The sequence below is a fragment of the Agrilus planipennis genome, unplaced genomic scaffold (genome assembly GCF_000699045.2).
Source record: "Agrilus planipennis isolate EAB-ADULT unplaced genomic scaffold, Apla_2.0 scaffold197, whole genome shotgun sequence".
Lineage (NCBI taxonomy): Eukaryota > Metazoa > Arthropoda > Insecta > Coleoptera > Buprestidae > Agrilus > Agrilus planipennis.
The window spans coordinates 339,907-351,492 of NW_020438945.1; the positions used below are offsets into that span (position 1 = coordinate 339,907).

General features: G+C 33.2%; 1 protein-coding gene across 1 annotated transcript; it reads left to right on the forward strand.

The window, feature by feature from the left end:
* The first annotated feature begins 1,674 nt into the window (after positions 1 to 1,674).
* LOC108738815 (stearoyl-CoA desaturase 5-like) lies at positions 1,675 to 5,493 on the forward strand. The gene is made up of 6 exons (XM_018472402.2): positions 1,675 to 1,955; positions 2,509 to 2,826; positions 2,891 to 3,021; positions 3,300 to 3,505; positions 3,597 to 3,782; positions 4,947 to 5,493. Exons 2-6 carry the CDS (start codon positions 2,538 to 2,540, stop codon positions 5,230 to 5,232), a joined length of 1,098 nt encoding a protein of 365 aa, XP_018327904.1. The 5' UTR covers positions 1,675 to 1,955; positions 2,509 to 2,537; the 3' UTR covers positions 5,233 to 5,493.
* Positions 5,494 to 11,586: the final 6,093 nt, after the last annotated feature.

Here is an 11,586-nt window from a genome sequence, read left to right on the forward strand (position 1 = left end):
AAGTAGTGTAGTAGTATTTACTAGAATTTTGTTTATTATTTGTTTAAAAATGAATGTGAGTGAGATACAGGCCCTTAAAGTTTTCTTAATCGGAGGAAATTCCGGTAGGTACGGCCCTGGCTTCAGCCTTCCGTCAGCTGTTCCCGCCAAACATCGTTTGTCCTAAAACATATCTTCCTAACATTATTCTAATGTATCAGCCCGCCTTCGGCGGGCAGGGGCATTAAACAAACTCGAGTCTGTCATACATCTACCTAACTAAACAATGACGTCATCAATGCATATTTGGCGAGAACAGCTGACGAAGGGCTGCAGCCAGGGCCGTACCAATCGAAATTTCCTCCGATTAAATAACTTTAGGAGCCTGTATCTCAAGCTACATTGGTTTCCGCACGGAATTAATGCTACCACACGATTCTACTTGGTCAGTACTACCTACCTGACTAAACTTCATGTCTCAATTCCAATGTCAACTAATGTAAAAAATAACCCTAATTTTCATTATACGGCAAATATCATGAACCAACAAATTCAAATTAGGCGCTTTTTGTATATATGTTTTAACAATCGTAAACAAATCACAAATGACAAATGGTTGATGGTTTTTCGATAGTTAACAATCATTTTTGATACAATAAGCAATGCTGGAGAGAAAAGCAACTACTCATTGGCTATTTATAAGGCAACTACGAATTATCGGTACCAGTTGCCATGTAGTTTAATGTTTTTTTGTAGAGAAATTTGCTATCAAAGGCTCAAGGATAATGAGATGCATACAAGCAACAAAAAATATATTACCTTACTCTTGTCAGTTGATTTTTCACTCACATTTTAGTATAAACGCACGTACACATCACTTTCTTAAAAATATGACCGATTTACCAAAATTTTTTCCTGTTCTCCTTTAGTGTTTAGTGTTGTTGACCTTGTTACCCAAAGAGTGATTTTTTTTGTTTTTCTGTTGAGAGGGCGCAACGCAAACTGAACAACAATTTAGCATTCATCCACTAGGTGGCAAACTACTACTACTACTCCTAAACCCTTATGCAACCCAAAAGCCGAGTCTGTTTGCTGGGAAACATATCAATATCGCACTTTTTTCAAAAAATTAACTTTCAAAAAGACAGGCATAATGGCTCAATAATTTCAATTAAATAAAATACAAAGATAATAAACATTTGAAAAAAATAAATTATTTTTAAATACGTGTCCTATATGAAGACAAAATTGTTGCAATGTATACTTATTTCTGAATAAAAAATTAAAGAGCGAAGCGCGTTTTATTTACAGATTTTAAAAATACGTAAAAAATATGCAAATGTTTCGAATGTTTTTAACAATTTTCACATTTTATTTTATTTCGTTCTCAGAATTTGCAGTCATATTTCGAATACATGCTCCTTATTTCTGGAAATCAAATGTGATAAAAATTCGAATAAATACTAGGATTCTTTTATTGAATAAAACTAATTTACAAATTAAATAATTTATTTGCAAATTATTAGGAATAAAACGAAAAAACTGAATGAAAATACCTAATATAAAATTAATACAGTTGTTATTAAAAGAAATTATAATAAACATGCATATAAATTAATTAACTGCAGTAGTTGTAAAAAAAATGTTGATTGGATTTTTTCATTTGTATTAAAAGAAAAAGAGCCACTCTCAGTTTTAATTGACATTAGTCAGGTAAAATGAAAATGACAAAAAAAATGCTTAGCAAGCGTTAGAATGATTAAATGGGTTTGATTTGGACGATTGTCTTATTTGGGCGCCGTTAGGGATCACAAAAGGTGAAAATTTGTTTGAAAATTTGAATTGTTAATAGAGTAGCGAAAATTCTTATAAAGGATGTATTAGACCCACTATAAAGTTTATTGCTTTTTCTTCTGCTATGAAGAACCGGGCATAAGAAGTACAAGTGTTTTTTAAAAATTACGAAGATTTAAAATGTAAGTTTACCATTCATTTCCTAATTTCATTAGAATAACAAGCAGGTGACTGTGATGCAATTTTTAGTAAGAAAAAAAAATTGGTGTCTAATTAACATAAATATTCATTTTTTACTAAATATTTTTAGTCTTATTTTGCCATCGCAATTTATCTAATTAGGTCAGTGATTACCTAAAGAAAATTGACTAATAATAATAGTAATAATAGTTGACGACTTAACAATCATGGACGCAAATAATGTGGGGAGTCCCTTGTTAAAGTAAACGATTTAAAAAATTTATAAAAAATATTGTACTTACGCATAAAACTATGGTTTCAAAAGTTTTTCTGATTGTTTTGTCTCGGATTTAATTTTTTTTCTCGTGCTAGAATAAAGATAGAACGTTTGGCAGGACATAATTTGGTAGGATAAAAAAATAGGGAATTCATGTGAGGTAGAAAATGAGATAAGAACATAAAAGGTTAAAATAATAAGAGGAAAACATATAATGGGAAATAAATAATCTATTAATTTAATTTTCATGCAATTATTATTAAATAATGAATTTTTAGTTTTATTATTCACATGAAAAAACGACACCATGATGACACGACCTTATGCATCGTCTGTAACAGTCCAAACATTGGAAGTTCTCACAGAAACGAACAATAAAAACACGAAGAAGTTCATTTCAACCTGCAAAGAAAGCGAAGAGAAACAAAATGACATAAGAAAGAAATTTGAATTCGATTATTCAAAGTATTATTTTGGATCGCAACTTCGATGGTCAAATATTACATTTTTAATCATTTTACACATATTAGCTATCCACGGTCTTCTAAATTACGAGTATTTAAAGTCAAAACACCACGTTTACTTAGTCCTTTGGTGTAAGTCCTTTTTTTTTCATTTTCAAAAGACTATGGGAATTACAGTAGGAGTTGTATGTTTTAGCCTATTGGACAGGGTTTATGGGGGGCGTCGGTGTCACAGCGGGGGCGCATAGATTGTGGTGTCATCGGGCATATAAGGCTAAACTGCCCCTAAGGATATTCCTGATGGGACTTTATTGTATGGCTGGTCAGGTGAGACAGAATTTTATTTTTAAAATTTCTTTCAAAAAAAAAAGAAAATACAGTACATTTCGGGTATATGAAGGTATCCTGTAATTTCGTCATTATATCCGGAAGTCGTTACAGATACAGTATACACGTATGTATAGTTTTCACCATTTTTCAATTTTAAAACTAACAGTCGCTATATCCGAAGTCGCTAAAGCCACATGAATTTTGTATTAAAGTCTGCTTTAAATTGATGATCGCTATAACCAACTATCGGCTGTTACATAATTCAAAAATTTTAGAATACTTTGTACGAATGGGTAAGGGATCACCGTATACACCACAAATTTAGTGAAACTAACGCAGACCCACACAATTCCAAACGCGGTTTCTTTTTTTCACACATCGGCTGGTTAATGATCAAAAAACATCCCGAAGTAATCGAAAAAGGACGTCAATTAGACCTTAGTGACCTCGAGGCTGACCCTGTTGTCAGATTCCAACAAAGGTAGGCAGGGAAATCCCCTCTATCTAATTAATATTTGTTAATATGTATAGATCAGAACATTATTATCACTATTATAAGTTACCATTTTTAGGTACTTTACCGTTTTGAAACTGATGTTATGTTTTGTTTTGCCGATTCTTGTGCCCCTTTATTTTTGGAATGTAAGCTGGTATTGGGCTGTAAGTTCTCAAGCTTTCGTAAGGTACACCATCAGTTTACATGCCACATTTTTGGTAAACAGTGCCGCACATATGTGGGGCAATAGGCCCTACGACAAGTAAGTCGAAATTTTTTATTCGTTAGCGCATTACTGTCTTTCTAACTACGAACTTCCGGTGTTACATCTGTACTTTTTACCATTTACCTGCACGTGATGAGGCAATGTAAGAAAACAAGTCCGGAACCAGATTTAGAACGTGACCTATTTTGTATTTCGCAATAATTGTTTATAGAATTTTAAACAATAGAATTTACATCCGAAATTACCTTTCTACAACATTTAGTTTTTAACAGAAATACGTATCATTATTGAAATGAACTTCCTGACGAATTATATTGAAGTTTAGCGCCACTAAAATTAACAAAATGTTATGCCTCTATTTTTGTTTTCAATTTCTAATATCAAACGTACAGTTTTTTCGGTCTCATTACCATAATTTAATTCATGTGGCACAATTAAAAATTTGAACCAAATATTCTTTAAATCGTATTATACTATAAATTTATGCAATTACTGGTAAATATGAAACAAATCCTTCTTGAATTTGTCATACAAACAAACATGTAGTTTAGGTTTCTCATGCACAACATGTTTACGGCCAATAGCATTATATTGAAAAGTATTCCATTCGATTGTTACTGAAATTTTACGAAAACATTCCTCTTTCAGTTTTTTGATCCCATGCATGAGATATTAAGGCTTAAAGTGTAGTATAATCTATAACTCGTTAACAACAAATATAATTCAAAAAGTACAAAGGAAGATATTTTATAGGGTGTGTTCCGAAATATAATCCAGAATACGGGTCAGTGCTGATGATGTCATGAATCGACGCCATATTGTACTGGTGTGTCACCATATTATACTGGTGGAACAAGTGTGTCGTAACAGTATATCAAACGGGCGTGTGTGCTTCAGAGTTTGGACAATATTTTATTGTAATAAACGTTAATAACTTTTGGAGCAACATTGTTGTGAACGAGCACAAATACTAATCTCAATATGGCGTCAATTAGATGTCAACGCACTGGCCAGTATATTTCGGAACGAATCAACAGTATGGCGTCGATTCACGACGTCATCAGCACTGGCCAGTATACCGGGTTATATTTCGGAACACACCCATATAGTTTTGTAACGAATCAAAGGGGTTGCTTTTCATATATTTTTAGATCATAAAATAGATGTTGTACACTTACTTACCTTTTTTTCGTCGATTAGGAGGATAAGACCGGTAGAAAACTTGACTGTTGCCATTTGGAGTGCTGGGGAGGGTTGGCATAATTATCACCACACGTTTCCATGGGATTATAGGGCATCTGAAATGGGAAAGTATAATCCCACGACATTTGTCCTTGACATTTTTGCGAAACTTGGTCTCGCTTACGACATGAAGGCTCCCTCGCAAACGTTGGTGAAACAAATTGCAGATAAACATGGAGATGGATCGTGGGGTGATCAAGAAATATCTGAAAAAGACGCAGCTGCATTACTAAAACAAACGTGATTTTTAAAAACGAAATACGTAATTGTGCAGTTGAGTCAATTTCGGAAGGCGAAGTCTGTAATAAATTATTGAACTGATAGAGAACTCTTGTCCATTTAGTTTGATACAATAATTTACTATAGACGTCGCCTTCCGAAATTGACTCAACCGACTATTTATATGTACAATATTATAAATGCATAGCGCGGCCTGGGGCTGCATTTTAGAATGTATTTATTTGTGTATATTATCTACAGTTTAAATTTATAAAAATTAAAATTTGTTGAAGTTAATTGTTTTCCAAATTTTGGCTCCTCCTAGCAGCCGTCCTAGGTTTTAGTACGTAGCTAGACAAAACTGACCTAATCCTAATTAATAGTATAAATGTATGAATATGAGTTTGTTTGTTACTATTTCACGTCTTAATTACTTAACCGATCAACATGAAATTTTGTACACGCATTCTCAGGTGTATAAACCCTAGGGTACGTTTTATTCAGACAAAAGATACTGTTCAGGAGGAATTCGTAGGGTAGTTGATGGTCTTCAACACATATTGTGGACATCAAAGCGAGAGAAGCCGAGGGTAAAACCTATCATGAAATTTTTTACACATATTGTAAGGGGTACAGAAAAGGACATAGGGTACCTTTTATCCAGAAAAAATATGCTGTTCCTGAAGGATAGAAAGATTAGTTTTATGTGGTCGTCAATGATTTTTGACACATATTTAGAACATCAACCCGAACGAAGAAGCGAGTAAAACCTATCTTGAAATTTTGTACATACATTGACAAGGGTACAGAAAAGGGCATAGGGTACCATTTATCCTGAAAAAAATACTGTTCCCGAAGGATAGAAAAAAATTAATTTTATGTGGTTTGATACGGTAGCGAAGCCGTAGATAAAACCTATCATGAAATATTGTACATACATTGTCAGGGGTACAGAAAAGGACATAGGGTACCATTTATCCTGAAAAAATATGCTGTTCCTGAAGGATAGAAAGATTAGTTTTATGTGGTCGTCAATGATTTTTGACACATATTTAGAACATCAACCCGAACGAAGAAGCGAGTAAAACCTATCTTGAAATTTTGTACATACATTGACAAGGGTACAGAAAAGGGCATAGGGTACCATTTATCCTGAAAAAAATACTGTTCCCGAAGGATAGAAAAAAATTAATTTTATGTGGTTTGATACGGTAGCGAAGCCGTAGATAAAACCTATCATGAAATATTGTACATACATTGTCAGGGGTACAGAAAAGGACATAGGGTACCATTTATCCTGAAAAAATATGCTGTTCCTGAAGGATAGAAAGATTAGTTTTATGTGGTCGTCAATGATTTTTGACACATATTTAGAACATCAACCCGAACGAAGAAGCGAGTAAAACCTATCTTGAAATTTTGTACATACATTGACAAGGGTACAGAAAAGGGCATAGGGTACCATTTATCCTGAAAAAAATACTGTTCCCGAAGGATAGAAAAAAATTAATTTTATGTGGTTTGATACGGTAGCGAAGCCGTAGATAAAACCTATCATGAAATATTGTACATACATTGTCAGGGGTACAGAAAAGGACATAGGGTACCATTTATCCTGAAAAAATATGCTGTTCCTGAAGGATAGAAAGATTAGTTTTATGTGGTCGTCAATGATTTTTGACACATATTTAGAACATCAACCCGAACGAAGAAGCGAGTAAAACCTATCTTGAAATTTTGTACATACATTGACAAGGGTACAGAAAAGGGCATAGGGTACCATTTATCCTGAAAAAAATACTGTTCCCGAAGGATAGAAAAAAATTAATTTTATGTGGTTTGATACGGTAGCGAAGCCGTAGATAAAACCTATCATGAAATATTGTACATACATTGTCAGGGGTACAGAAAAGGACATAGGGTACCATTTATCCTGAAAAAATATGCTGTTCCTGAAGGATAGAAAGATTAGTTTTATGTGGTCGTCAATGATTTTTGACACATATTTAGAACATCAACCCGAACGAAGAAGCGAGTAAAACCTATCTTGAAATTTTGTACATACATTGACAAGGGTACAGAAAAGGGCATAGGGTACCATTTATCCTGAAAAAAATACTGTTCCCGAAGGATAGAAAAAAATTAATTTTATGTGGTTTGATACGGTAGCGAAGCCGTAGATAAAACCTATCATGAAATATTGTACATACATTGTCAGGGGTACAGAAAAGGACATAGGGTACCATTTATCCTGAAAAAATATGCTGTTCCTGAAGGATAGAAAGATTAGTTTTATGTGGTCGTCAATGATTTTTGACACATATTTAGAACATCAACCCGAACGAAGAAGCGAGTAAAACCTATCTTGAAATTTTGTACATACATTGACAAGGGTACAGAAAAGGGCATAGGGTACCATTTATCCTGAAAAAAATACTGTTCCCGAAGGATAGAAAAAAATTAATTTTATGTGGTTTGATACGGTAGCGAAGCCGTAGATAAAACCTATCATGAAATATTGTACATACATTGTCAGGGGTACAGAAAAGGACATAGGGTACCATTTATCCTGAAAAAATATGCTGTTCCTGAAGGATAGAAAGATTAGTTTTATGTGGTCGTCAATGATTTTTGACACATATTTAGAACATCAACCCGAACGAAGAAGCGAGTAAAACCTATCTTGAAATTTTGTACATACATTGACAAGGGTACAGAAAAGGGCATAGGGTACCATTTATCCTGAAAAAAATACTGTTCCCGAAGGATAGAAAAAAATTAATTTTATGTGGTTTGATACGGTAGCGAAGCCGTAGATAAAACCTATCATGAAATATTGTACATACATTGTCAGGGGTACAGAAAAGGACATAGGGTACCATTTATCCTGAAAAAATATGCTGTTCCTGAAGGATAGAAAGATTAGTTTTATGTGGTCGTCAATGATTTTTGACACATATTTAGAACATCAACCCGAACGAAGAAGCGAGTAAAACCTATCTTGAAATTTTGTACATACATTGACAAGGGTACAGAAAAGGGCATAGGGTACCATTTATCCTGAAAAAAATACTGTTCCCGAAGGATAGAAAAAAATTAATTTTATGTGGTTTGATACGGTAGCGAAGCCGTAGATAAAACCTATCATGAAATATTGTACATACATTGTCAGGGGTACAGAAAAGGACATAGGGTACCATTTATCCTGAAAAAATATGCTGTTCCTGAAGGATAGAAAGATTAGTTTTATGTGGTCGTCAATGATTTTTGACACATATTTAGAACATCAACCCGAACGAAGAAGCGAGTAAAACCTATCTTGAAATTTTGTACATACATTGACAAGGGTACAGAAAAGGGCATAGGGTACCATTTATCCTGAAAAAAATACTGTTCCCGAAGGATAGAAAAAAATTAATTTTATGTGGTTTGATACGGTAGCGAAGCCGTAGATAAAACCTATCATGAAATATTGTACATACATTGTCAGGGGTACAGAAAAGGACATAGGGTACCATTTATCCTGAAAAAATATGCTGTTCCTGAAGGATAGAAAGATTAGTTTTATGTGGTCGTCAATGATTTTTGACACATATTTAGNTATCCATTTCCAAGGAGTTTAGATTTTTTGGGCTCTCTTCAGATAAATTTTTAAGCTTCTATTACCTTCAATGGCCAATGTGAGCAATTTTCATTTATCATTTTTAATAATGTTTGATCTGTGATATTAGCAGAACTTTTAACTGCAAAAATGTGAGTTTTCAAAACCTTCTCCCTCATGTATAATCGAAGGCGGAACGCGATTGCAACTATTTTTCTTATTTCTATTATCTGTAAATAAGGGTTAAAGAAACCCTTTCCCTTGGATTGCTATTTTCAATTTCAAAAAGCAGTGCTCGTTGCAATGGCGGCTAACAAGCAAACTTTTACAAAATTTTAGAAAATACTACAAATGGTGCAGTAAACGCCACCTGTAGCGCGATGCTACATTTTAGGATTACGTATTATTAATTATTTTATTCGAATTATTTTACAAAATTTGTAAATTTTATATTGTCTTTATTTATACCNACGGTAGCGAAGCCGTAGATAAAACCTATCATGAAATATTGTACATACATTGTCAGGGGTACAGAAAAGGACATAGGGTACCATTTATCCTGAAAAAAATACTCATCCCGAGGGATAGTTTTATGTGGTTTCGGTTTCGGCAGCGAAGCCGTGGGTAAAACCTATCATGAAGTTTGGTACACACATTGTCAAGGGTACAGAAAAGAACATAGGGTACCTTTTATCTAAAACAAAGGTAATGTTCCTGGGAATGGAAAGAATTAGTTTTATGTGGTCGTCAATGATTTTTGACATGTAATTAGGGGAATCAATGCGAGCAAACCCGTGGATAAAAGCTAGTATTAATATAAATCTACCCAGAAGGTTTACTTAAAAGTATTGGTACGACTGCGGTCATACAGATAGTGAAACATTAAATTTCCATGATACGTACACGTAAAATTATATGTATCGATCTTCATAGTATCCTAACACACCTAGTACATCACCATGACTGAACCCACTTCAAACCTTCCCTTAGCTACAATTGCTTATGGCGTCTCACGGGGGACGTCGACGACGGTTGGCCCCCAACCCCCTTCTTATGGCGACGAGCTTGCTTGCAGTTATTAAACTTGTACGAAAAAACAAGAAAAAGAAATTTTCATTATCCAAATGATAATATTTCATCAGTTCACACGGGAAAATTGTAAGACATTTCCTCCTTAAAAAACATATTAATAAAAGTTAAAATAACTGATAAGGACAAAGAAAGGTTAATTATAATACGAACTAATTAGAATTCAATGGAAATAGAAGATAATGCCTGACCATTTTCTTTATTTAAATAATTCTACGAACAATTAAATTGCAAAGGAAAAACACAATGAAATGAAGTCAACATGTGTTAGATTTGGACAATGTCTTGCGTAATAGCTTATTAAAGGTTCCAATGGCGGTATTTCAATAGTTTCGGAAAGTTTTACACGTGTAATTTTTATTGCAATTCTTTCGTATTAATTAACAAAAGAAATTTTTGCATAATCAATTTTCACATTTAATAACAAGACTATTTTAACATTTCAACGTAAATCTGTAACTATTCCAACGAATAAATGATTAATTAGGTAGCGTTCATCAACCTTTCTTAAATTATGAAACTAATTACAGTTCGTCTGATCACCTATGTGCATTAGTTGATTGGACATTAATTAACAAACACGAATTGCAATACCATAAAGAGGCATTGCTAATAATATCATCAACACAAAGCTGTAAAGGTTTTGTTGAAAGTGATTAATAAAGTTGCATTTGATTATTTATACGTATAGTAGACAGACCTGATCGTAGTGGCGTAATTAATTTCTGGCGCGCCCCTCGAAAAATCTCTCTGCACCCTTTTTTTTAAAAAAAAAAAACAAACACAAATATGGGTATCAAATACAGATGCAGTAGATAGTGATTTTGCCGTTTTATTTTAAAACTATTTAAATACAAAATGCTATGATTTGTTAATTCAAATGTAAAATACAAAATAGATTTCCCTTTTGTATTTTAAATGCTACATGCCAAATACGTATTTTCGAAATACTTGTTTCAAATAAATCCTTTTTTGTAGTATCCATTTGAGTAATTTTTTACATTTACTTAAGCATAAAATATTTTTTAAGAAACCCTTGCAGGCATTTGCTCATTTTTTAAATATTGAAGTGTTTCTACACTAGAAGTGGTGTTTGCACTATATCACCAGTTGGGAAGATCAAGTATGATTAATATTTTTCTGTTTGAAGTGATTGATATATAGTTTTTCTATCTTTATGTTATAGTTTCTTCAGTTCAGCATCAAATAATTCTTCTATATGCTTCCTTATTTGCTTTTGTCACCCGTTTTAATTGAAAAAAAAAAACACTGATGCCAAAATAGTTTGCTTAGCGTGAAACATCAGAGCCAAAATAGGGTAGTCAATAATTTTATTGATATAAAATCAACATCGATCATTTTATATCAAAATATTTACAACCCCATTTTGTTTCTGATCTTTTACAGATTGTAATAAGAGAAAGACATGGAATCCATGGTTTCTTTAGCTTTGGGTTCATCTAATAAGTGAAGTTTTCCGAATTGTTTTGGATTATATGCATTTATTAGCACACCACAATAACTTGTAGTTTTCAGTTCGATATTGTTTTGCGGGCCGTTTTGTCGTAATCCATAGAATTTCGTAGTTCCTTGCTAAAGGTGGTGATTTGATAGGTGCTGATATCAATTCAGAACTTCAAAACTCCATTGAACATTACAATGAACCCGGAAAACAATATCGATCCAATA

Bases quoted from the DNA above. Each gene is read 5' to 3' on its own strand.
- LOC108738815 (XM_018472402.2), top strand. From the start codon at position 2,538: ATGATGACACGACCTTATGCATCGTCTGTAACAGTCCAAACATTGGAA. The intron at 3,022-3,299 runs GTGAGACAGAAT...CAAAAATTTTAG, and splicing joins TTTATTGTATGGCTGGTCAG to AATACTTTGTACGAATGGGT. The intron at 3,783-4,946 runs GTAAGTCGAAAT...TTCGTCGATTAG, and splicing joins GGCAATAGGCCCTACGACAA to GAGGATAAGACCGGTAGAAA.